This window comes from Neofelis nebulosa, chromosome 7 (assembly GCF_028018385.1).
Source record: "Neofelis nebulosa isolate mNeoNeb1 chromosome 7, mNeoNeb1.pri, whole genome shotgun sequence".
Lineage (NCBI taxonomy): Eukaryota > Metazoa > Chordata > Mammalia > Carnivora > Felidae > Neofelis > Neofelis nebulosa.
Genome location: NC_080788.1, coordinates 19,141,838 through 19,164,227, shown reverse-complemented (window position 1 = coordinate 19,164,227; position 22,390 = coordinate 19,141,838). Strand labels below are relative to the sequence as shown.

The window sequence follows — 22,390 nt, the reverse complement described above, 5'->3', positions numbered from 1 at the left end:
TCAGTCTCTCTCCGTCTCAAAAATAAATAAACGTTAAAAAAGATTCTGACTTCGTCTCAGGTCATGATTTGGCTCAGGTCACCATTCGAACCCCGGGTCAAGCTCTGTGCTGACAGCTTGGAGCCTGAAGCCTGTTTCAGATTCTGTGTCTCCCTCTCTCTCTGCTCCTCCCCTGCTTACTCTCTCTCTCTCTCTCTGTCTCAAAAATAAATAAAACATTTTAAAAAATTAAAAAAATAAAAGGGAACAGGTGAGGACATTCTAGGCTGAGAGAGTACAGAAAAAGGCACACAATTCCCCAAAGATCCAGCAAATCAGAATGACAAAGAGGCTCTCTGTACATTCTTTCCTGAAATCCCTGTGAATGCAGGCCCCAGAATGTGAGCCTTAGCACTTCAGGGATTTGGGTCTGTTTTATTCATTGCTACATTCCTGGCTCCTATGAAGTGCCAAGTAGCACTTTGGTAGGTGCTCAATAAATATTTATTGAATGAATAAAGTAGATAATCATTGCTTCCATTTTACAATTGAGAAAATGCACAGAGAAGTGGATCAAGGTTACATAGAACCAGGATTTTAAGTGATAGAGCCGGTTATGTTAAGAACATATAGGAGGGGCGCCTGGGTGGCTCAGTCAGTTAAGTGTCCAACTTCAGCTCAGGTCATGATCTCCCAGTCTGTGAGTTCAAGCCCCACGTTGGGCTCTGTGCTAACAGCTTAGAGCCTGGAGCCTGCTTCGGATTCTGTGTCTCCCTCTCTCTCTGTCCCTCCCCCACTCATGCTCTGTCTCTGTCTCAAAAATAAACATTAAAAATTAAAAAAAAAAAAAAAAAGAATACACGGGAAAATATAGTTTATAATGATGGAGGTGAGAAAGGCCTTTTAAAGTATAACATGGAGGCTACCTATAAAGGCAAAAATTGATAAAGTTGGTTACAAAAATATTTTAGAAGCTGATTTGCCACCCCCGCCCAAAAAAAAAAAAAATAAACAAGGTTGAAAGAATCAGACTATGTGATGATATTTAATATGATTTTAAAAATAATGTTGTGCTTGATATGTAAAGAACATTTATGAGTCAACAGAAAAAGTAAACACCCCAATAGAAAAATGGACAGATACCATGAAGAAGCAGTTCACCAATGTATAAATCAAAGTAACCAAATAAAATATAAATATACATACACGTATATTCATTTCACAAGAAATACAAATGTAACTATAAACAACGTGATGTTCTTGGGGCGCCTGGGTGGCTCAGTCAGTTGAGCATCCGACTTCGGCTCAGGTCATGATCTCACGGTCCGTGGGTTCGAGCCCCGCGTTGGGCTCTGTGCTGACAGCTCAGAGCCTGGAGCCTGTTTCGGAGTCTGTGTCTCCCTCTTTCTCTGACCCTCCCCTGTTCATGCTCTCTCTCTCTCTGTCTCAAAAATAAATAAAATGTTAAAAAAATTAAAAAAAAAAAAAGACAATGTGATGTTCTTTTAGGTAGAGGCTGACAGAGTACAATGTTGCTCAAGATCTAAGGAAGCAGGTACCCTCATACATTGAATGCAAGACTATAAACTGGTATGGTCTTCTAGAAAGCAGTCCTGTAACATATTCTAAAATGTAAAATGAGTATACTTTCTGATTAAGGATTTTAGCCATTCTAATAAACAGTTCTATCAAAATATCTTTACAAGTAATTCTTACAGTATTCTCTATAATGTAATGAAACTTTGGAAACAAATAGCTATCAATAAGGGATTAGATAAATTATGATACCTGTAAATAGATTTCTGTGCAGCTGTTTAGAGGATGGCATATAGTAGGGGTTGGCAAACTCTGGCTCACAGGCCAAATCCAGCCCACTGACTATTTTTGTTAATAAAGTTTTATTGGCCCACAGCCACACCCACTAGTTGATGTATTTCTACGGCTGCTTTCACACTACAGTGGCAGAGTTGAGTAGTCGTAACTGTAACCAAATGGCCCAGAGGCCTAAATTATTTATTATCCGTCCTTTTACAAAAATGTTTGCTGATTCCTGATATATAGATAGAGTCATTGACATGGAAATCTCCCTGTATCATATTATTTAGTCATAAAAGCAGGATACAAAATCACATGCAGGGGCGCCTGGATGGCTCAGTCGGTTACACGTCCTACTTTGGCTCAGGTCATGATCTCGCGGTTTGTGGGTTTGAGCCCTGCGTCGGGCTCTGTGCTGACAGCTCAGAGCCTGGAGCCTGCTTCTGATTCTGTGTCTCCCTCTCTCTCTGACCCTCCCCCGTTCATGCTTTGTCTCTGTCTCAAAAATAAATAAACATTAAAAAAAATTTTTAAAATCACATGCAAAGTGTGTTTCTGTTATATAAAATTATGTGATGATGAGGAAGGGGAAAAAAGACTTAAAGACTTAAAGAATGTATTTTTAGGAGCAATGACTTCAGTTACGTTTACCAAAATGTACTGGGTTACCTGTGAGTTGTGAGATTTTGGGTGACTTTTACTTAACCTCTTTATATTTTTCTATAATTCCTAAGTGTCTAAAAATGATTGGCATACTTAAAATGGATAAATGGCTATTATCTTTGTTATACAGAGTTTAGAGTTCATTTAATTACTTTTTTTTAATTTGTTTATTTTGTTTGTTTGTTTGTTTGTTTTTGAGAGAGACAGAGGAAAATCGGGAGGAGGAACAGAGAGAGAGGGAGACACAGAATCCGAATCAGGCTCCAGGCTCTGAGCTGTCAGTCCAGAGCCTGACCTGGGTCTTGAACTCATGAACTGCAAGTTCATGACCTAAGCCGAAATCAGGAGTTGCATACCTAACTGGCTGAGCCAACTAGATGCCTCATGAATAGATTTTTTAAAATTTATTTGTTTTGAGAGAGAGAGAGAAAGAGAGCAAGAGAGAGGGAGAGAGAGAACAAGTGGGGGAGGGGCCGAGAGGGGGGGAGCAGAGGATCTGAAGCTGGCTCTGTGCTGAAAGCAGAGAGCCTGATGCAGGGCTTGAACTCACGAACCATGAGATCATGACCTGAGCCGAAGTCAGGTGTTTAACTAACTGAACCACCCAGATGCCCTTAGATTATTTTTATAATTAGAATAATATACTTACAAGTCAACCTATCCAGAAACTCTAAGATCATGGTAGTGTATGAAGTTTGGGAAGGAAACAGGTAGCCCTTCACACTGTAGTTGTATCTGAAGGCACTGTGCATTCTGGGTCATCAAGGGCAGTTCCAATGATGTCCGGGAGTCTGTTCATGAAATCAATAAAGTATTCAGTTCACTTCAGAAAGTGGAAGTAATAGAATCATTGCTTCTTTAAAAGCCTCTCTTATTGGAAAATTTACTTTCATAAAATCCCCCATTCACCTTTGCTGTCAAATAAATGAGATTGTGTTATAAGGCAATTATAACTCCATGTAAACATGCATTATCCTATTTGTTCTACAAATCCCGGGAAGCCTAGTAGGGTTCTGTATGCTCTTCTGTTTGCAAAGAGGAAACCCAGGTACAGAAACTTTTGAGTGGAGGCAGTGTGACAATAAAAATTCCATTTGCTTTAACTTTTCTCCCAAAAGGCAGACTGTATTTTTGTGTGTGTGTCTCGCCAGTGATATAAAAGGTAATGTTAGTATACTGTTTTCCCTTGAGGATTTCCTGGACGTGGTTAGAAATGAATTAAATGTTGTATGCCTTGGGAGAAAAAGTATTTGTTTTCTCACAGAAAATTCACAAGTGCTTTTTAATGAAATACTCTTCTCTGTTTTTTTTAGGATTTTATATTGCACGCTGATCCTTCCTCTGCACTACCTTGAGCCTTTCTTTTCATACATCTTCCTCAACCTCCAGCTCATGGTCCTGCAAGCCCTTCACCTCTACTGGTGTTACTTCATCCTGAAGATGCTCAGAAGATGTATATTCATGAAGGTAAGGGCTGTCTGAGTCTTACTGTTCTTAACGAGTGGATTTCATTGCTAGATTGAAGGTGAGGCCCAGGTGGTGGAACTTCCTCGTTAATTAATAGTTAACCAGAATTCTTTATATTTTCTTGATTTGATCATTATTGATTAAAATGTATCTAAAAGGTAACTATCTTTTCCATTAAGTAGGTCTCTAAGGTGCTTTTTAAAAATTGCTTTTATTAGAAGACAAGTAATTTTTATAAAACTTTTATCCAAATATTGATTGCTGCTTCTTAATTTATTTTTATTTTTATTTTTATTTATTTGAGAGAGCACAAGCATGAACAGGGGAGAGGGGCAGAGGGAGAGAGAGGGAGAAAGAATCCCAAGCAGGCTCCACACTCAGCGCAGAGCCCGATGCAGGGCTCAATCCCACGGCATTGGGACTATGACCCGAGCAGAAATCAAGAGTCAAACCCTCAACCAACTGAGCCACCCAAGTGCCCCTTGGTTGTTGCATTTTAAAGAGTGTCCTAATAAGTCTAAATTTGGTCTGGTTTGGGGTAAGCTTTATTGTGAAAGTTGAGTAGTATTTCAGAGCCTTACGGTTACCTTCACTGAACACTCAATTTGCACATAATGCTCTCCCTCTGAGCTTTCTCCTACATCTGAAATATTGTCTGTCATTTGGCTATGCTTTTTCTCTGAAAACAGCTTCTTCTCTAAGTAATAACAAATTAATAATACATTTTAGACAATAGAAGTTTTTGTTTGTTTGTTTTGAATTCAGTTCTGGGATTTAATCCTAGAACAGGGGTGGGAAAGGCTTCCAAAATGAGTAAGATATGATTACTGCCATTGGGGAAACAACCCAGCATCTGGGGTGGGGGGCATATTTACCTACTAGTGACCACCTATATTGTGGAAGACAGAAACTAGTTGACTCCAGGGGGGAAACCAGGGAAAGTTTTATCGAATAGACAGAATTTGACTTGAGCCTTTAAGGCAAGTAAAAGAATAAATAAATAAAATAAAATCCTAGTTCCTTCTTTGTCTGGAAATCATACTTTAAAAAAAAAAAGTTTATTTATTTATTTATTTTGAGGGAGAGAGAGCAGGAGAGGGGCAGAGAGAAAATCTCAAGCAGGCTCTGTGCTGTCTATGCAGAGCCAGATGTGGGGCTTGATCTCACAAACCGTGAGATCATGACCTGAACCAAAATCAAGAGTCAGACACTTAAGATTCAGTCACCCAAGTGCCCCTGGAAATCATACTTTTAAGGGAGTTTTAATTAAGGATCTTTCAAGGTGGAAGTTACAGTGGGCCCATTTTTGGTGTCACCATTCATGTGTAGTATGACACTGTATCATCAGAGGGAGTGGCTTGTAATGTAACTGGTATCCTGTCAATTTATCTGATAAGCTCACATTTTGATCAACCGTCCAATTCATTTGTTTTCCTATTTTAGTAAATGTGCCTCAAAGATTATTGAAGAGTTGACAAATGAAATGGACATTGCGATAATCGACCTCTGGGTTTTCTACCCTCTCTTAGCTTCTAGATCTAGACAGAGGTATAGGAAATTGCATCTGGATTAATCTCAAACCAGATTCTGAAAGTAGTGTTTGTTTGTTTAAATAAATTACTGACTTGAACTTGTTTTCTTGAGAGTGGACTCTTTCCCTTAAGTAGGAATGCCCAGGAAAAAACAAACAAACAAACAAACAAACAAACAAACAAACAAACTTTCATCCAAATATTCTAGTTTATTAATATTCTAAATAGTTTTCTCCTGACCTCTGCAAAAGTTATTTTACCTCTGAGCAACTGATAAAGTTAAAGGGACTGAGATAAGGTTAAGAAGTTGAGTCTTTAGACAATTTGCACATCCAGGGGCTGGAAGGAAGGCAGGCCACTGAACTGAGCCTGTCCCACCACTGAGTCAAGCCTTCCTGGAGCGCCCGTCCCTAGGCAGAAACGGTTCCCTTAATGGCTGGTGAGTGACAATAATTACAGGCCTGGAAGGGATCCAAGCAGAACAAAACTTGGAGACCAGGAGGTACTCTTGTTTGGTTTCAGCATAATTTTTCATATTTCTGACCTCTAATGTGTTGTACCAGGCCTGATTAAAAACCCAGTGCGTTGGGGAGCCGTGGACAGGAATTCCCGATTTCTCATGCTGTACTTTGGAAAAGCTGTTTCCAATTGCATTTTGACAGCAGTAGTGGAGGCCCTGCAGCCCTAATCCCTGAAGTTCTTATGACTTCAGCTGGCTTGCATGCACACTCTGTTTTCCATAGCGGTGGCAAAACTGGCTGTGAAATCAGCTTATTCCTCCAAAGCCGTAAAGTGCCTTTTAAAGAATGCTATTTGAAGGCACAGTTGCATTGCAAAGGGGGAGGAGACAGATAAAGGTGGGAGTTGACATTCTTAGAGGAACAACTAACAAGTCAGTTTTCAACTCTATTTAATACATAGTTAGCATTTAATGTACACCTCAGTTGTTACTAAGGTGACTAATTCTTGGATATTTAAAAAAGGGAATTGCAGAAGTTCTCAGGCCTCTTCAAATGTCTTTCAAATCTTGTAACAGAGGTTGGGAATTTGCCTTTTTAAGCTTCTAGGCCTTTAATGAGTAGTTTTGAATATGCAAATAAATACGTCATTCAAGGGAACAAACCACACGGGCGTGGAAAGTCACAAAATTGTTTATTAACCTTTTTGTGCCCTCCACGGATTTGCCTGGTAGGCTGGCAAGACAAAAGTGATTATACATCCTAAAAATAGCAATTTTGGAAATATCCATACCTTATTTTCCCTAAATAGTAGGGTCACTGCACGAGTATGACGAATGAAAACCTTCTACCGTTTGCTCCTGTTGTTGAAGACCTTAAAGCAACAGAGGAACGGAAGTGGTTCCTCTAAACGGGGGGGGGGGGGGGTTGTGAGGAACTACCAGCCCACACATCACATTGGGAAGTATGACGGGCTGATACATCCGTCTTGTCATTCTCTTTGCAAACACGAGAAGTGCTTTCAGAGGAAGTTGGAAGGAGAGTGGCAGGCTTTCGTTTAATATTACTTCAGAGAATTTGATCATCCTTCTGGTTTTATTTTCTTCTTTCTAAATATCACACTGGGTGCTGGCCAACTCAAGCATGTCTCTCTGACATCTTAGGCTGGTGCACAGCCAAAATGCAAAGGGAGGAGCATTGCACGCAGCCGTCACAGCCAGGACGGGGCAACTGGCCCCTGGCAACCTGCCCCAGCCATCTTCTCCGGACAGGCAGCGTCTCTTCAGTTCAGAGATGACACTTTATGCGCGGTGAACTCTTTTAGTTAAAGAAAGGAACCCTCTCAGAAATAGGGGAAACTGAGGCCTCGACCAAAGTCACATAGTAAGTTTATGGCAAAGCTGAGACTAGAACGTGGGTCTCTTAACATGTAATACTCTGCCTTTTCTAATTATTGTTGCTTTGAAATAACCAGAAAATTAATTTAAAATACTTGTAGGGGGTAAAAAAAATAGTCCATAAAACAACTTGAGTCATCAAGATAATAGAATAAAACCCAGCACGAATCCTTTAACTTGTGCTTGAACGTTCTGAAAACATAAGAACATGTTTTGTATTTACTTTTTTAGTTTCAAATCACTTCCTTGTGAAGCAGGCTCTGTGTAGATTCAAATCTCTGCTTTCTCATTTGCTGGCTGTGTGATCTTAGGGATATTACTTCCATCGATTGCCTGAGTTTCTCCACCTATAAAATGGAGGTGGTGATATTAACACCTGCCTTGTAGTATAAAGCCCTTAGAACAGCATCTGGCACATGGCAAGCACATGATAATGTCAGCTACCATTGTCATTACCATTATTACTATTAACTCAGGTTCTTTGTGCCAAGTCATGGAGAGCCTTTGACTTCCAGGTAGCCTGGCACTTGGCTGTCAGTCAAGCCCTCCCTCCCTTCGGCTTAGATAATGCCGCAGCTGAGTCAGGCGTCAGTCCAAGGGCTCCCATGAGCCCTTGCTAAGCTGTCTTCTGCCAGACAACTTTCGGGACTCACATTCTGATGATCCTTTTTGACACACTCCGATATCAGCATGTTGGGGAAGAAATACAAAATTTGTAACATCTAGGAAACCTCTAGGTCTCTTTTCGTGGTAGTTAGCAGTGGATGTAAAACCTGCCGTTTGCTGGACAAGAGGTAAAATATCACAAAGGCTGGCGGTCAAAATAGCGTTATTATAAAAATGCTATCAGTTTACATTTCCATAGTTCCAAGTATTTATGTAGATTAACTACTTTACCAATCTATTGGGGGCACTTGGGTGGCTCTGTTGGTTAAGTGTCCAACTTTGGCTCAGGCCATGATCTCATGGTTCTTGAGTTCAAGCCCTGCATCAGGTTCTGTACTGGCAGCACGAAGCCTGCTCGGGATTCTCTCTCTCTCCTTCTCTATCTTCCCCTCCCCTGCTCGCATGCACACGCACACACATGCTCCCTCTCTTTCTCTCTCTCTCAAAAATAAATAAACACTAAAAAACACTTTAAAAACCCTACAACAATCTATTGAAGAAGCAACAGTAGAGTTTATAAACTTGTAAAAAGTAACCATGCAAAGTTGCTTGGCTTAAGGAATTTCAAATTTGAATCTTCTTCCACACACTACATTCAGCCAAGCCGTGAAATAGACTTGCAGAACTGGGAGAGACCACTACACATCCACCAGGACACCATGACCCCCTCCTCAAGTCCTTCCCACTGTACTGCAGTGTACCACTCCCTTGCACATCAAACTGTGCTCTGTGTTTCCTAGAGGAAGAGAGGGGGGTGAGTGACGAAGCTACATGACTTACCCAAGGTCACACAGGAGTGGGGTTCATGCCTGCAAAGCTTGAGACTTCACAGCCTATGTTGCTCATGTGCTGTGCTCTCCTGCCTCTGCAGCAGCTCTGTGTTTGTGAATGTACGTCCTCCTAACATGAGTGATATGTATTTAATATGTGTGTGTTTATATGTATTTCCCTGCATGTGCATTCAGTGGATGTACACTCAGTCCTCACAAATTTCATTATCTTTTTGTTTATTGTTTGGTGAGTTTTAGTAAATGTATAGACCAAGCGGCCAATACTCTATTAAGATGTAGAACATTTGGGGCGCCTGGGTGACTCAGTTGGTTGAGCGTCCAACTTTGGTTCAGATCATGATCTCCTGGTTCGAGGCTCTGGGCTGACAGCTCAGAGCCTGGAGCCTGCTTGAATTCTGTGTCTCCCTCTCTCTCTGCTCCTCCCCCACTCATGCTCTGTCTTTCTCTCCTTCAAAAATAAATAAACATCAAAAAAATAATAATAAAAAAGAAAGATGTAGAACATTTCCTTGACCCTATAACGTTCTTAGCGCCTATTTCTGGTCATCACCAATTCCCACATTGGCAGACACTGTTTATTTTGAGAGAGAGAGAGAGAGAGAGAGAAAGAGAGAGGGAGAGAGAGAGAGAGAGAGAGAGAGAGAGAGAGAGAATCCCAAGCAGGCTCTGTGCTCAGCTCGGAGCCTGACACAGAGTTCGATCCCAGGACTCTGGGATCATGACCTGAGCTGAAATCAAGAGTCGGACGCTCAACTGACTGAGCCACCCAGGCTCCCCAGAAACCACTGTTCTTATTTCTGTCCCCATAGACTAGTTTTGACTTTCTTAAACCTTATATAATTGAAGTTACACAGCATGCTCTTCTCTACATTCTTTTACTACAAACTTCATAGTCTTATCATGACTTTGCTCACTTGTCATTGTCTCCTTGCCAGTAATCCATGAATTCCTGCTCTTCCTAGAGAATGCTCTTTAGAAAATCTCCCTAGGGCTATCCCCATTAGGGGATTCTGTGGCTTGAAACAATCATAAATTTGAGTTTTTAGAAACTTAAAAGTGTGGAATTGTTTAAAGAAATCAGAGTAGAACAGGCAACCATCATGGCTCTAAGATAATCACAGAAGGGAAATGTATCCTGAGAGGACTGTGAGCAAACCCGCCTCTTGCCAGCTCTCTGCCTCCAGCAGGATTCCTGTTGCTTCGCCCTGGACTAGGAGGCCTCGGAACAGATGCCAGGGCACAACCAGAGCACCTAGGATGGCAGTAGGCACTCAAATCCTGCCTTTCTTTCCCTGTCCAAATATGGCCCTGGATGTTTCCTTGAACCACTGATCATATCTTGCTGAAGTTGAAAAGGAGGTGAGGGATGGGGGAAGATCTAAATAAGAAGAGATAAAAGATGCTCTGACAGCTTTCATACCTGATTTTAAAAACCATTTCACGAAAATGGAATTGAATTTTATATATTCCTGAAAAGAACAGATACTCCATTTAATTAGTAGAGAAGAAGCCACACACACATGCCCATTAGCACATGTACACACAGAGATATCTTATATGGGACTTGAGTTTCTCCTTTTTTATTTTTAGTTTATGTGTTTATTTTGAGAGAGAGAGAGAGAGAGAAAGCACAAGTGGAGGAGGGGAAGAGAGAAGGGGAGAGAGAATCCCAAGCAGGCTCCATGCTGTCAGCGCAGAGCCCAACGCAGGGCTCAAACTCACAAACCCCGAGATCATGACCTGAGCCGAGATCAAGAGTCAGATGCTTAACCGACTGCACCACCAGGCGCCCCTGGAACTTGAGTTTCTGTTTCCATCAGCCTAGACAAGGAGACAGGAACAATTTATGGCTTGTTAATAAATCTACACACTCACCCCAGGATGTGAAAGTACTATTAATGGGCTCTTGGGCCAGAGAGCCTGGTAAAAACAGGGGTAGGGGGGAGAGGTGCACTGTTTCTGTTAATATCCCACAAATCTCTGTGGCCACACCCTCCCTGTGGTCCCCATCCCTCCCCCACCACATAAGTCTCAGAAGAGAGCTTTATGTAACACAAAAGAAACCTTACTCCCGAAGATTCATTCAGTTTATAGATAATGGGTAAAACAAATTAATTTGTACAACATTTTCATTTTGATGTATCACGTGGGCCTTAGCATCATGATGCCTTTATCTATGTTCTGTTTGGGGCATAACAGGTATGCCATCCGTGGGACCCTGGACTCTCAGTGGGGGCTATTTTCTGCAAATTGTGTCTGCTTGCCACATACGGTGGACTCTGGAAATCCTAAAGAGAGCATCACTGGACACACACACTCTTCCTGTGGTCCCACAGCCCATTTTTGCATGCCAGCTCTGAGACTTTCATTTCAGTCAGACCTCAGCCTCAGTGTTATTCCAAGAGACTTGGGCTTGTATGTACACTTCTATAACATTTTTAGAATTTCCGGAGATGATGGTCATGTCTTTCAAGGGAATGGGGTTGGTTGTTCTCACTCACATGGTTGGATTTGGGACCACCAATCAAATCTCTAGAGCATTCCACCAAGGCCCAGCCGCGGTGGGGTCACAGGCTAAAGTCAGAGCTGATCCTATAGGAGCTATAATGGGTGACTACTTATGTCATGATTTGGTAGGAGCCTCTAAATCTACATGCACATCCCCTCAGAAATCTCCTTTACCCACTTCTCTGGGCACAAGATGATATGAAGAATGTGTGGAAAGTCCAGGCTCTGGGATGACCCCAGACTCCTGGCTGTCCAGAAGAGAGTAACAGGTAAGGGCAAAGGTCAGCGAAGGTGTAGAGGAGATGGAAAACAAACTGCCTGCATTCTGTACCATTCTTGCTTCCCTGACTCAGTTGCGTGCGTGTGTGTGTGTGTGTGTGTGTGTGTGTGTGTGTGTGAGACCATGCACACATGTACACATACAGGGGGATTTTCAGGGGTGCTGTGGGACTCCACACCCGTGAGGGGATGAAGGGAGCTGAACTGAGCAGAGATGGTGCTGTTACAGCTAAGGCCTCAGCCAACCCTAGAGAAAACCCTAGAGCTGGGTGGCCCTCCAGAGATGTCCAGTTGTGGCAAAGAGGCTGGACCTCTGTCCCCTGACATTAACCTATCGCTAAATGTGGGCTGCCCTGTGGGGAGGGAGCTTAACTCCAGACAAGGCAACTCTCTTCAACCAAGGATAATACCAGAGAAGGACATTCCTGGGGCCCCCAGGGCTGGGGGTTTAGAACCATGGTTCTGAGGGCCTCCCACCTCTTCCTGCCCCATCCTGAACCTAACAGCAGTCCCCATGAAGAGGACTGAGTGTACCTCTATAGGCAGACTAGGCATCCGAGAGCATGGGCTCCAAACACGTAGAAGTGAGGCCTTGGAAAAGTCATTTATTTATTATTTTACCTTCTGTTTTCTCATTGGGGGTGATAACTGCCCAATGTACTTTACAGGATAAAATGCCAACGTGAATGAGATGGCTCTCTAAACTTCAAGGGGCAGAGAAATCTTTGATTATAACAATTGCAGTAAACATTCCATGGTTTCCTAGTCAGTCATTTCCAGTTACTTCCTGTCCCCCACCCCCCACTCGCAAGACACTTGTTTCTCTCATGCCAAAAGTCCTTTCTGAGCTGTGGAAGATCAGTCACCAAGCCCTAGGGCATCCAGGAGGCACTGAAACAGTTTGCTGAAGTGTCTGGTGAGAAAGGGGCACTCACAGGTTTCTGGAGAGGGAAGGTGGGGAGGCTGCAGGACGCCGAACCCCTAGACACTGCCGTGTAGGGTTTGGAGTCAGGCCGGGCCTTTCTGAGAGCCTTTAGAAATGTGTCGGGTGCCAGGCACTGGAGGTGGCAGGTCTGGTGGCTCTGCGTGTCTCCTCCACTTGTTCCCCATCACCCCTGGAGAAGGTGGCCCTCCCAGCTCCCACTTTCTACAGGCAGTCCTGGCACTCACACTTGCGTTCCTCCCCAGGAGTGATATGTGTTCTGGAAGCGTCTCTGCAATTGGCAGGTCTGCATCTGTCTCAGGGTTTCTCCACAGTAGCACTGGTGACCCCTGGAACCAGATGATTCTTTGTCATGGGGGCCGTCCTGGGGACTGTACGGTGGTTAGCAGCACCCCTGGCCTCTCCCTGCCAGATGCTGGTAGCAATCCCATCCCTAGTTGTGGCAACTTGAAATGTCTCCAGATGTTGCCAGATGTTCTCATCCTGTTTGAGAACCACCACCTATCGGTTCATATGTCCATTTCCCTTTCTGTAGAGGTGCATCATGTTTTCTTCCCCCAGCACACGGTGTTTTTTATAGAAGTTTCAAAGGCTTCATTTTATTGCATTATTTATTTATTCCTGTGCTTTGTGCTGTTGTCATCATGCATTTTAATAATATATAATAAATGTCATATGTTTATATATGAAAATATACATCTACATATAAATATTAATTACATTTATTATATTGCTATTTTTTTGTTTTGAACATTTAATTATTTTCTAAAATGATAAAATTTTAACTTTTTTAATATTTCCCTTTATTCTTACCATTTTTGGCTCTCTTCATATTTTTACTGGATTTAAGATACCACGGTTTTCTTTATCTTCTTCTTCTTTTTCTTTTTACTACTTTAAAGAAGCTGCTTTATTATCTTCTGCCTCACATGCTTTCTGATGAGATGTCTGTTTTATCTTTGTTCCTCTAAACAAATATGCTCTTTGTTGCGGGGGGGCGGGCTGCTTTAAAATTGTTCTCATTAGCACTGGTTTGCAGCAATTTGATCATGATGTATCTTGATAAGATTTTTTTTTAATGTTTATTCTGCTTGGAGTTTGTCGAGCTTCTTGAACCTGTGGGTTTCCAGATCTCATCAAACTTAGATTGCTACAAATGTTTCAAAATTTCTTCTGTTATCCCTTCTGTTGTCCTGTTCTTGTGGCACTTGCATGGCCACTTCATTTGCCCAGAAATCAATGATATTTTGTTCATTTTCAGTCTTTTTATTTCCCTTCTAGGCTTCATTTTGACTGATTACTATTGCTATGTCTTCACAATCTTTCATTTTTTCTTTTGTAGTGTCTGATCAACAGTTAATCCCATCTAGTGTGTTTTTTAATTTCATATATCATATTTTTCATCTCTATAAATTATATTTTGGTCTTTTTTGCATCCTCCCTTTTTCTTACTATGTTTATGTTTTTCTCTACTTTCTTGAATATATGGAGCATATTTATAAAAGCCATTTTAACATCTTTGATAATTCCATCATCTCTGATATTCTTGATTCTGTTTCTATTCATAGAAATTTGTCTTGGTTATGTGCCATATTTTCCAAATTCTTTGCAAGCCTGGTAATTTTTCATTAGATGCCAGGCAGTGCTCATTTCAGCAGCACATATACTAATATAGATGTGAGACGTTTTGAATTTTACATTGTTGGATGCTGGATTTTGTTGTATGCCTTTAAATAGTGTTTTTGTATGTAGTACAACTAGTGTATTTTGTTTTTGTATGCAGTCAAGGTGTTGTCATAAGTTTGATGCTTTCAAGGCTTGTTTTTAAGCTTTGTTAGTGTGAGACCAGAATAACCATTGGTCGATGGCTATTAATTAACAGTAAAATCCTTCTTAGTGTTCTCCTTGATGTCCATATACTAAGAGTTCTTTTTGGAGCACTTGAGTGGCTCAGTCAGTTAAGCGTCTGACTCTTGATTTCGGCTCAGGTCATGATCCCAGAGTCATGGGATCAATCCCCTCATCAGGCTCTACACTGAGTGTGGAGCCAGCTTGAAATTGTTTTTAACACTCTTCTCCATTCACACTCCCTCTCCATATATAAAAAAAATAATAATAATAAAATTTTAAAATTAAAAAAAACATTAAGGAGCAAGTGGGTGGCTCAGTCAGTTAGGCATCTGGCTTAGGTTCAGGTCATGAGCTCGAGGTTCATGGGTTCAAGCCTTGCATCAGGCTCTGTGCTGACAGCTTAGAGCCTGGAGTCTACAATTCTGTGTGTGTGTCTTTCTCTCTCTGCCCCTCTCCCACTTGCACTCTGTCTCTGTCTCTGTCTCTGTCTCTGTCTCTCTCGCAAAAGTAAATAAACATTAAAAGAAAGAAGAACTTTAAAAAAAAATTTAAAAAGAGTTCTTTTCACTCTGGCTGCTGAGCAGACAACAAACTGCCACCCCAGTATGAGCTCCAGGGGTTGTTTTTCAACTTTTTTTCTGGTGATTCTTTGCCTGGCCTTTGGTAGTTTCCTGACACACACACATTGGTCAGTGCTGAGTCAAAGACTGAAGGGAATTCCACTAAAGATCTCTGAAGCTCTCTCTCTCTGCATATCTTCCTTCTCTCCAGCATTCTGTCCCACAAATACCTGCCTGGTGGTAAACTCCAATTCTATTTCCTCAACTCAGTGGAACCATGGGGCTCTGTTTGGTTTCTTCACTGTGCTTCAGCTTAGAAATGGTAAGATGGTATGCTGGGACAGGCGAACGGCTCCCTTCCTCCATTTTCCTTTTCTCAGGAATCACAGTCCTGAGCTACTTCTTGAACAGTGTCTAAAAACTATTTTTATATTTTATCCAGCTTTCTAGTTGTTTAACATGCTAGGATAATCTATTCCCTGTTTTTCCATCCTGGCCAGAAGCAGTTGTCACAGTATTTTATTTTCTAAATAACAATAGTTTATACACTTCCTGAGATAGTCTGTTTCATTTTCAAACGAGCATAACTGTTAGGTAGCTCCTCTTTACTCCTGATCTTTCCCTCTAGGCCAATGCTGTCCAATAAAAATATAATGTGAGCCACATATATAATTTTAAGTTCTCTAGTAGTGTCATTTAAAACCATAAGAAACAGGTGAAATTAATTTTAGCAATATATTTAACACAACATAAGCAAAATATTATCATTTCAATTTTGCCTGTGGTATCTTTTGCCTGGTGTGTATTTTAATCAGGGAAGGATTATAATCATATTTACAGCTAATACAGTGATGCAGCAGTCAATACAAAAAACTAGGAATGAGACCTTTTTCATTCTTTTTTTTTTTCATGTTAAGTCTTTGAAATCCAGTGTGGATTTTACACTTACAGCACACCTCAATTTGGACTGACCACAACTCAATTGCTCAAAAGACACATGTGGCAAATGGCTACCACATTGGATGTTGTAGCTCCCAGCTCTAGAATAGCCATTGTACTTCTCTCCTCCTACATCTGAGACAGATGGTGGGATATGTTCTCATGTGTGATCTGTTCTCATGGGGCCCCTGGTGTTATGCTCAATTATACTGTTATGCTTGATTATACTATGCTGGCTGTACCCACTACCTTTCCTTTTCCACTCAAGAAGTTTTCAGTTTGTGAGCAATAGAGGACAAAAGCCAACCTATTGTCTTTAAAAAATTTTTTTTAAATTATTTAGTATTTATTTATTTTTGAGAGAGAGAGAGAGAGAGAGAGAGAGAGAGTGAGAGAACAAGCTGGGGAGGGTTATAGAGAGTGGAGAACTGGGGATCTGAAGTGATGCAGGGCTCAAACTCACAAACCATGAGATCATGACCAGGGCCAAAGTGTGACACTTAACTGACTGAGCCACCCAGGTGCCCCCCATCCTTATTTTTTGTTTTTTGTTTGTTTGTTTTTTGTTTGACATCCTTATTTTTTGTTTTTTCCCTTCATTGCTTATCTCCAAGTACCACATCTTCTTTATATACCTGATTCTCCCCAACAAACTCTGGTTCTCTGAGAGTGACACTTCCTGTCTGGTACAATTTGGGGTTCCTTCTCTTTAATAAGGGCTATGAACTACCAGGTCCCAGCCTGTGCATTTATACTTTCCCTTTCTCTTTCTGGAGGTGATTTTGTCTGCACTTCTAGGTCAATACACCCATCCTGCTCATTCTTCCAACCTTCCCCTCTCCATGTTCCCAGCACAAGTTAGAGGGCTGAGGGAGCTCATTCGAATTTGTATATATATTTTTTTCTTCTTATAGATACCCAAACAGTGTTCTCTCTTCCCCAGGAAAATTGAAGGCATTTGATGCTGTATTTGTTTTTGGAAAGTGAGGGAGAAATGTGGAATCAGTCTACGATTGTTCTCCAAGCCCAGAAGTCCTCAAGTAAATCATTTGCACACAGGTGCTTAAAACGTTTTTAATAATAGACTTCTTCCTCCATTCTCACATGTAATCTTGATGATGTCTCAGTATGGAAGCTGCATTTAGCAGCACAGAACTGCATGGTAGCCATTAGATATCAACCATATGCCCTACTCTCACCCGCGTGGCTCTGCTTCTGTGGATTGAACATCTCCAATTCTTTTAGAGCACCTGGGTGGCTCAGTCAGTTAAGTGTCCGACTTTCAATTTTGGTTCAGGTCATGATCTCATGGTTCGTGAGATCAAGCCCTACATCAGGCTCTGTGCTGACAGTGTGGAGCCTGCTTGGGATTCTCTCTCTCTCTTGTCTCTCTGCATCTCCTCCACTCTCTCTCTTTCTCTCCCTCTCACTTTCTCTCTCTCAAAATAAATAAACTTAAAAAAATGTTTAAACATCTCCAATTCTTTAAACTGTACCTCATCCCAAGGTATGCTATTGAGCCTTTTCACCTACCTCTCTCATTTCATTTTATCCAGATTCTCCTTTAAATGAGCATCAGTTTCTACACATGGTCTGACTAATACAAAAGCAGGTCTGATGTCTCATTTTGTGAAAACTCTACTTCCATCGATGCAGCCTAGTTTTGCTTCGAGTTGCTGATAATCACATTACATTGTTAATTTATAGTGAGCTTGAAATTGATTAAAACCTCTAAGTCTTTTTCACATGGGCCAAGTCACATTTCCTCCATTTGGGGATTGTCTGGTGATGGTGGTGATTTGTGATGGAAGTTATATTCCTTCTTATTAAACATCACTTTGCTTAATAAGCTTATCATTTGAACGTTTTGCTTAAGAATGGAAAAGTAGTAGGGGCCCCTAGGTGGCTCAGTCGGTTAAGCATTCGACTTTGGCTCAGGTCATGATCTTGCAGTTTGTGAGTTCGAGCCCTGTATTGGGCTCTGTGCTGACAGCTCAGAGCCTGGAGCTTGCTTTGGATTCTGTGTCTCCTTCTCTCTCTGCCCCTCCCCCACTTATGCTCTCTGTCTATCAAAAATAAATAAATGTAAAAGATTTTTTAAAAAAACAGAATGGAAAAGAGGACATTTGGTGATGGATGCTTAAATGTTTCTGAGGACCTTTTGTCTAGGACGTCTGTTATAAGAATTAAGGAGTATTCTACATAAACCATCTCATGAAGAAAGTCTTTATTATTTTTCCTGATATATATTTTCATCAGGTGAGGATTGTGATTATATTTAGGGCAAATACAGAGTGAGGTATACTGCTCACACTGACAAGAAGATCTCCTAGGATTTCCACTTTTTGTTTCAGATGAACTTTTTACACATTAGCTATGTTGACTACACCTGACCAGAATGACCTGTGGAACCTTTAAAGAAGGACACTCATGGCCAGGTCCTAACTCAGACCATTTAAATCAGGATTTATGAGACAAGGCCCAGACATTGGAATTTTTTTTTTTTAACAGCTTTATTGAGATATGATTCACCTACCATACAATCCACCTGTTTATAACGTACCATTCATTGTCTTTTTTTTTTTTTTTAATATATGAAATTTACTGTCAAATTGGTTTCCATACAACACCCAGTGCTCATCCCAAAAGGTGCCCTCCTCAATACCCATCACCCACCCTGCCCTCCCTCCCACCCCCCATCAACCCTCAGTTTGTTCTCAGTTTTTAACAGTCTCTTATGCTTTGGCTCTCTCCCACTCTAACCTCTTTTTTTTTTTTTCCCTTCCCCTCCCCCATGGGTTTCTGTTACGTTTCTCAGGATCCACATAAGAGTGAAACCATATGGTATCTGTCTTTCTCTGTATGGCTTATTTCACTTAGCATCACACTCTCCAGTTCCATCCACGTTGCTACAAAAGGCCATATTTCATTTTTTCTCATTGCCACGTAGTATTCCATTGTGTATATAAACCACAACTTCTTTATCCATTCATCAGTTGATGGACATTTAGGCTCTTTCCATAATTTGGCTATTGTTGAGAGTGCTGCTATAAACATTGGGGTACAAGTGCCCCTATGCATCAGTACTCCTGTATCCCTTGGATAAATTCCTAGCAGTGCTATTGCTGGGTCATAGGGTAGGTCTATTTTTAATTTTCTGAGGAACCTCCACACTGCTTTCCAGAGCGGCTGCACCAATTTGCATTCCCACCAACAGTGCAAGAGGGTTCCCATTTCTCCACATCCTCTCCAGCATCTATAGTCTCCTGATTTCTTCATTTTGGCCACTCTGACTGGCGTGAGGTGGTATCTGAGTGTGGTTTTGATTTGTATTTCCCTGATGAGGAGCGACGTTGAACATCTTTTCATGTGCCTGTTGGCCATCCGGATGTCTTCTTTAGAGAAGTGTCTATTCATGTTTTCTGCCCATTTCTTCACTGGGTTATTTGTTTTTCGGGTGTGGAGTTTGATGAGCTCTTTATAGATTTTGGATACTAGCCCTTTGTCCGATGTGTCATTTGCAAATATCTTTTCCCATTCCGTTGGTTGCCTTTTAGTTTTGTTGGTTGTTTCCTTTGCTGTGCAGAAGCTTTTTATCTTCATAAGGTCCCAGTAATTCACTTTTGCTTTTAATTCCCTTGCCTTTGGGGATGTGCCGAGTAAGAGATTGCTACGGCTGAGGTCAGAGAGGTCTTTTCCTGCTTTCTCCTCTAAGGTTTTGATGGTTTCCTGTCTCACATTCAGGTCCTTTATCCATTTTGAGTTTATTTTTGTGAATGGTGTGAGAAAGTGGTCTAGTTTCAACCTTCTGCATGTTGCTGTCCAGTTCTCCCAGCACCATTTGTTAAAGAGACTGTCTTTTTTCCATTGGATGTTCTTTCCTGCTTTGTCAAAAATGAGTTGGCCATACGTTTGTGGGTCTAGTTCTGGGGTTTCTATTCGATTCCATTGGTCTATGTGTCTGTTTTTATGCCAATACCATACTGTCTTGATGATTACAGCTTTGTAGTAGAGGCTAAAGTCTGGGATTGTGATGCCTCCTGCTTTGGTCTTCTTCTTCAAAATTACTTTGGCTATTCGGGGCCTTTTGTGGTTCCATATGAATTTTAGGATGGCTTGTTCTAGTTTCAAGAAGAATGCTGGTGCAATTTTGATTGGGATTGCATTGAATGTGTAGATAGCTTTGGGTAGTATTGACATTTTGACAATATTTATTCTTCCAATCCATGAGCAGGGAATGTCTTTCCATTTCTTTATATCTTCTTCAATTACCTGCATAAGCTTTCTATAGTTTTCAGCATACAGATCTTTTACATCTTTGGTTAGATTTATTCCTAGGTATTTTATGCTTCTTGGTGCAATTGTGAATGGGATTAGTTTCTTTATTTGTCTTTCTGTGGCTTCATTGTTAGTGTATAAGAATGCAACTGATTTCTGTACATTGATTTTGTATCCTGCAACTTTGCTGAATTCATGTATCAGTTCTAGCAGACTTTTGGTGGAGTCTATCGGATTTTCCATGTATAATATCATGTCATCTGCAAAAAGCGAAAGCTTGACTTCATCTTTGCCAATTTGGATGCCTTTGATTTCCTTTTGTTGTCTGATTGCTGATGCTAGAACTTCCAGCACTATATTAAACAACAGCGGTGAGAGTGGGCATCCCTGTCGTGTTCCTGATCTCAGGGAAAAAGCTCTCAGTTTTTCCCCATTGAGGATGATGTTAGCTGTGGGCTTTTCATAAATGGCTTTTATGATCTTTAAGTATGTTCCTTCTATCCCGACTTTCTCAAGGGTTTTTATTACGAAAGGGTGCTGGATTTTGTCAAAGGCCTTTTCTGCATCGATTGACAGGATCATATGGTTCTTCTCTTTTTTTTTGTTAATGTGATGTATCACGTTGATCGATTTGCGAATGTTGAACCAGCCCTGCATCCCAGGAATGAATCCCACTTGATCATGGTGAATAATCCTTTTTATATGCTGTTGAATTCGATTTGCTAGTATCTTATTGAGAATTTTTGCATCCATATTCATCAGGGATATTGGCCTGTAGTTCTCTTTTTTTACTGGGTCTCTGTCTGGTTTAGGAATCAAAGTAATACTGGCTTCATAGAATGAGTCTGGAAGTTTTCCTTCCCTTTCTATTTCTTGGAATAGCTTGAGAAGGATAGGTATTATCTCTGCTTTAAATGTCTGGTAGAACTCCCCTGGGAAGCCATCTGGTCCTGGAATCTTATTTGTTGGGAGATTTTTGATAACCGATTCAATTTCTTCGCTGGTTATGGGTCTGTTCAAGCTTTCTATTTCCTCCTGATTGAGTTTTGGAAGAGTGTGGGTGTTTAGGAATTTGTCCATTTCTTCAAGGTTGTCCAATTTGTTGGCATATAATTTTTCATAGTATTCCCTGATAATTGTTTGTATCTCTGAGGGATTGGTTGTAATATTTCCATTTTCATTCATGATTTTATCTATTTGGGTCATCTCCCTTTTCTTTTTGAGAAGCCTGGCTAGAGGTTTGTCAATTTTGTTTATTTTTTCAAAAAACCAACTCTTGGTTTCGTTGATCTGCTCTACAGTTTTTTTAGATTCTATATTATTTATTTCTGCTCTGATCTTTATGATTTCTCTTCTTCTGCTGGGTTTAGGCTGCCTTTGCTGTTCTGCTTCTATTTCCTTTAGGTGTGCTGTTAGATTTTGTATTTGGGATTTTTCTTGTTTCTTGAGATAGGCCTGGATTGCAATGTATTTTCCTCTCAGGACTGCCTTCGCTGCATCCCAAAGCGTTTGGATTGTTGTATTTTCATTTTCGTTTGTTTCCATATATTTTTTAATTTCTTCTCTAATTGCCTGGTTGACCCACTCATTCGTTAGTAGGGTGTTCTTTAACCTCCATGCTTTTGGAGGTTTTCCAGACTTTTTCCTGTGGTTGATTTCAAGCTTCATAGCATTGTGGTCTGAAAGTATGCATGGTATAATTTCAATTCTTGTAAACTTATGAAGGGCTGTTTTGTGACCCAGTATATGATCTATCTTGGAGAATGTTCCATGTGCACTCGAGAAGAAAGTATATTCTGTTGCTTTGGGATGCAGAGTTCTAAATATATCTGTCAAGTCCATCTGATCCAATGTATCATTCAGGGCCCTTGTTTCTTTATTGACTGTGTGTCTAGATGATCTATCCATTTCTGTAAGTGGGGTGTTAAAGTCCCCTGCAATGACCACATTCTTATCAATAAGGTTGCTTATGTTTATGAGTAACTGTTTTATATATCTGGGGGCTCCGGTATTTGGCGCATAGACATTTATAATTGTTAGCTCTTCCTGATGGATAGACCCTGTAATTATTATATAATGCCCTTCTTCATCTCTTGTTACAGCCTTTAATTTAAAGTCTAGTTTGTCTGATATAAGTATGGCTACTCCAGCTTTCTTTTGGCTTCCAGTAGCATGATAAATAGTTCTCCATCCCCTCACTCTCAATCTAAAGGTGTCCTCAGATCTCAAATGAGTCTCTTGTAGACAGCAAATAGATGGGTCTT

General features: G+C 40.8%; 1 protein-coding gene across 6 annotated transcripts in view; it reads left to right on the top strand.

Moving 5' to 3' along the window:
- The window catches only part of CERS3 (ceramide synthase 3), a 125,884-nt gene that overhangs the window by 82,419 nt on the left and 21,075 nt on the right, over positions 1–22,390 (top strand). For all 6 annotated transcript variants that reach the window (XM_058736758.1, XM_058736756.1, XM_058736754.1 and 3 more), the window contains one exon: positions 3,771–3,924. In XM_058736758.1, coding sequence (XP_058592741.1) covers positions 3,771–3,924 — 154 coding nt within the window. The remainder of the gene's footprint in view (positions 1–3,770; positions 3,925–22,390) is intronic.